This window comes from Notothenia coriiceps, unplaced genomic scaffold, assembly GCF_000735185.1.
Source record: "Notothenia coriiceps isolate Sejong01 unplaced genomic scaffold, NC01 NC01_scaffold00009891, whole genome shotgun sequence".
NCBI classification, from domain to species: domain Eukaryota; kingdom Metazoa; phylum Chordata; class Actinopteri; order Perciformes; family Nototheniidae; genus Notothenia; species Notothenia coriiceps.
In genome coordinates this window covers 3,800-6,755 of record NW_011342592.1, presented here as the reverse complement: position 1 = coordinate 6,755, position 2,956 = coordinate 3,800, and the positions used below count along the sequence as shown (strand labels likewise).

At 38.6% G+C, this 2,956-nt stretch overlaps 1 protein-coding gene across 1 annotated transcript in view; it reads left to right on the top strand.

Moving 5' to 3' along the window:
* cryl1 (crystallin, lambda 1) overlaps window positions 1–2,611 on the top strand; it is a 10,152-nt gene extending 7,541 nt beyond the window's left edge. Inside the window, exons 4-5 of the mRNA XM_010771354.1 lie at window positions 1,888–1,995; window positions 2,383–2,611. Of these exons, the coding sequence (XP_010769656.1) occupies window positions 1,888–1,995; window positions 2,383–2,580 (306 nt within the window). The 3' untranslated portion in view covers window positions 2,581–2,611. The remainder of the gene's footprint in view (window positions 1–1,887; window positions 1,996–2,382) is intronic.
* The last annotated feature ends 345 nt before the right edge of the window (window positions 2,612–2,956 follow it).

Below are 2,956 nucleotides of genomic sequence, written 5' to 3'. Positions count from 1 at the left end.
ACAGTATACAGTTGGGCAGTTTGCTTTTCAGCTTCACGTCGGGCCGAACCACGCGCCCTTAGCTGTGATATAATGAGCATATACCACGGCCTGTCGTGAGCTATTGCTTGAATACCTCAACCTTAGCATAGGCAAGGCAAGTTTATTTATATAGCACCTTTCAGCATGCGACAATTCAAAGTGCTTTACAAAACAGATTAAAAGACTTTTTAGGAATAAATACAGTAAACACACATTATATAAAGGCATTTTACAACAGGCATTAAAAAGCAAAGATAATAGAATAAACACAGCAGGTATACAATACATGTTTAAATGGCATACTGTAGTGTGAATATGAGCAGCTCAATTAAAAGTAGCGGCAAAGAGATATGTTTTCAGTCTCGATTTAAAAAAACTAAGAGTTTCTGCAGACGTGCATGATACGGGTAGTTTGTTCCAGATTGTCGGGGCATAACAGCTAAATGCTTCCTCTCCATGTTTTTTTTACTCTCGGAACCGATAGCAGACCCGTCCCAGAAGACCTGAGGCACCTTGATGGTTCGTAATTATGTAGGAGATCAACAATATACTTTGATCCTAAACCATGTAATGATTTAAAACCTAAAACTTTAAAATCAATTATTTGGCCGACTGGAAGCCAATGTAAAGATTCCAGAACCGGACTGATGTGATCCACTCTTTTAGTGTTAGTGAGGACACGTGCAGCAGCGTTCTGAATCAGCTGCAGCTTTCTGATGGATTTTTTTGTCAGCCCTGTGAATACACTTTTGCAGTAGTCAAGTCTACTAAAGATAAATGCATGGACAAGCTTTTCTAAGTCCTGTTGTAACATTAATTTTTTAATCCTAGATATGTTCTTCAGGTGATAATAAGCAGACTTAATGACTGTTGCAACGTGACTGTTAAAATTCAGGTCTGAGTCCATCACTACACCTAGATTTCTGGCTTTACTTGTTGTTTTGTAGTCTGCCGACTGAAGCTCTGGGATTACTTTTAATCGGTCCTTCTTTGCTCCAAAAAAAATGATCTCAGTTTTTTGTTTGTTCAGTTGGAGAAAGTTCTGAGTCATCCAGTCAGTGATGTGCTCAATGTACTTGCTCAGTGTTCTAATCAGAGAACACTCTCCTGGTGTGATTTTAAAATAAATCTGGGTGTCGTCTGCATAGATGTGATAGCTTAGATTGCTCTTTTTAATAATTTCAGCCAGAGGTAGCATATAAATATTAAAAAGCAAAGGTCCTAAGATGGAGCCTTGAGGAACCCCTCATGACATATTTGTCAAGGTTGATGTGTAGTTACCTATTGTAACATACATGACTCCTATACAATATTTAGCAAAAGCTATTTGAGAAGTTTCCCAACTTTCATTTATCCTGCATCAATACTGTGTGCGTGCAAAAGTGAGCTTTAAAACTGAAAAGATTTGTTAAAGTTGTGTTCATGCAAAAATGGCAGAAAATGTGGAACATCTGGAGAGTTCCTGATTTTTTTCTTCAAAGGGTTAGAGTAAAAAAACATCAAGATATTTACATTTTATTTTTTAAAACAGGATTGCCGATTTCTAATGTTTTCTGACATTTCATAGACATTGATTCACCACCTGCAAGGTCAAAAAGCACATGTTTAGATGATAAAAGTCAGATCACAATAAAGCTGATGTTTTCTGAGATTGCATTTTGGCCAATATGTCCGACCTCTTTTGCTCCTCTAGACCAAGTGTTACCTGCATTCAACCAAAGCTCACTGAAAAAGTGATTGGTTAATTATACAGTAGGTGGAATGCAAAAGGAATCCAGAAAGCTTCAAATACCCAAATCTCTGTCATTCCGAATCTGTTTATAGAGATTATGCTGTACTTAACTATTGTACGATGACTGTTTATCCTTTGCTCCACAGGTAAACCCGCCGTACTACGTGAAACTGGTGGAGCTGGTACCTCACCCTGAGACAGCAGCGGCCGTTATGGACACCACCCACTCCCTGATGACCAAGGTAAAGATCACAGATTACACAATCAGATGTCAGGACATGCTGGGGAGATGCATAACATGAGTCAATGTCAAGATTATAAAAATGCCATACCGTGAAAGCCTGACATCTGAGTTAAGGAAAATCTAAATCAAGCAATACGTGAAAGAAAGAAGATGTCACATCTCAGTCTGTAAATAAAGATACAAGTGTCTGAAATATATGATGACATGTCACCACACAATGTTTTTTGAAGCAAGTGTTTGCAAGTCACAACAAGTTACATTTCGAAACATGTTGACTTAATAGCCGGAAGGTTGGGCGAGTAAATAAACATTTACTTCCGTTTAGAACACAAGCTTAGTATTTAAAGAGATATAGTGTTTTTATTCTTGATGTCTCTTGGTTCAGGTTGGTCAGGCGCCCATCCGTCTGAAGAGAGAGATCGACGGCTTTGCCCTCAACAGAGTGCAGGCGGCCATTATCGCCGAGTCCTGGAGGCTGGTGCAGGTCAGTGTCTCGCTTCTGTCCTTAAGTGAACCAGTGAACACACTTCTGACACTAGGGTGCAAAACGAAAAATACTTGTCCTGATTGCATCTACTACTAAGACCCCTGCTTTTTCCTTTTGTAGTTATCTTCATGATATATGGCGTTAACAATAAACAATTTTGCTGCCTATTTGCTGTTTTTCCACCTACTGCATGAGAGTAAAGAAAAAATGTGGTTCCTGATAGTAAAATAAATACATACTTTTATTGATCCTTGAGTTCTTCACTCAGGTGTTATTTACACACACAGGCCAAATACACAGAGGAACACACGCACAAACTGGTTCCTACAAACTGAGCTACTGTCGCCCCATGGAAGAACAGAGGGACATTTTTATTTGACTAAATCATTTATTATATGACAACTAATTGTCCTCTCAACAAAGCTTTATCTCTACTTGAGCACAACTCCTTATTTTGAGTAAACCTTGCAAG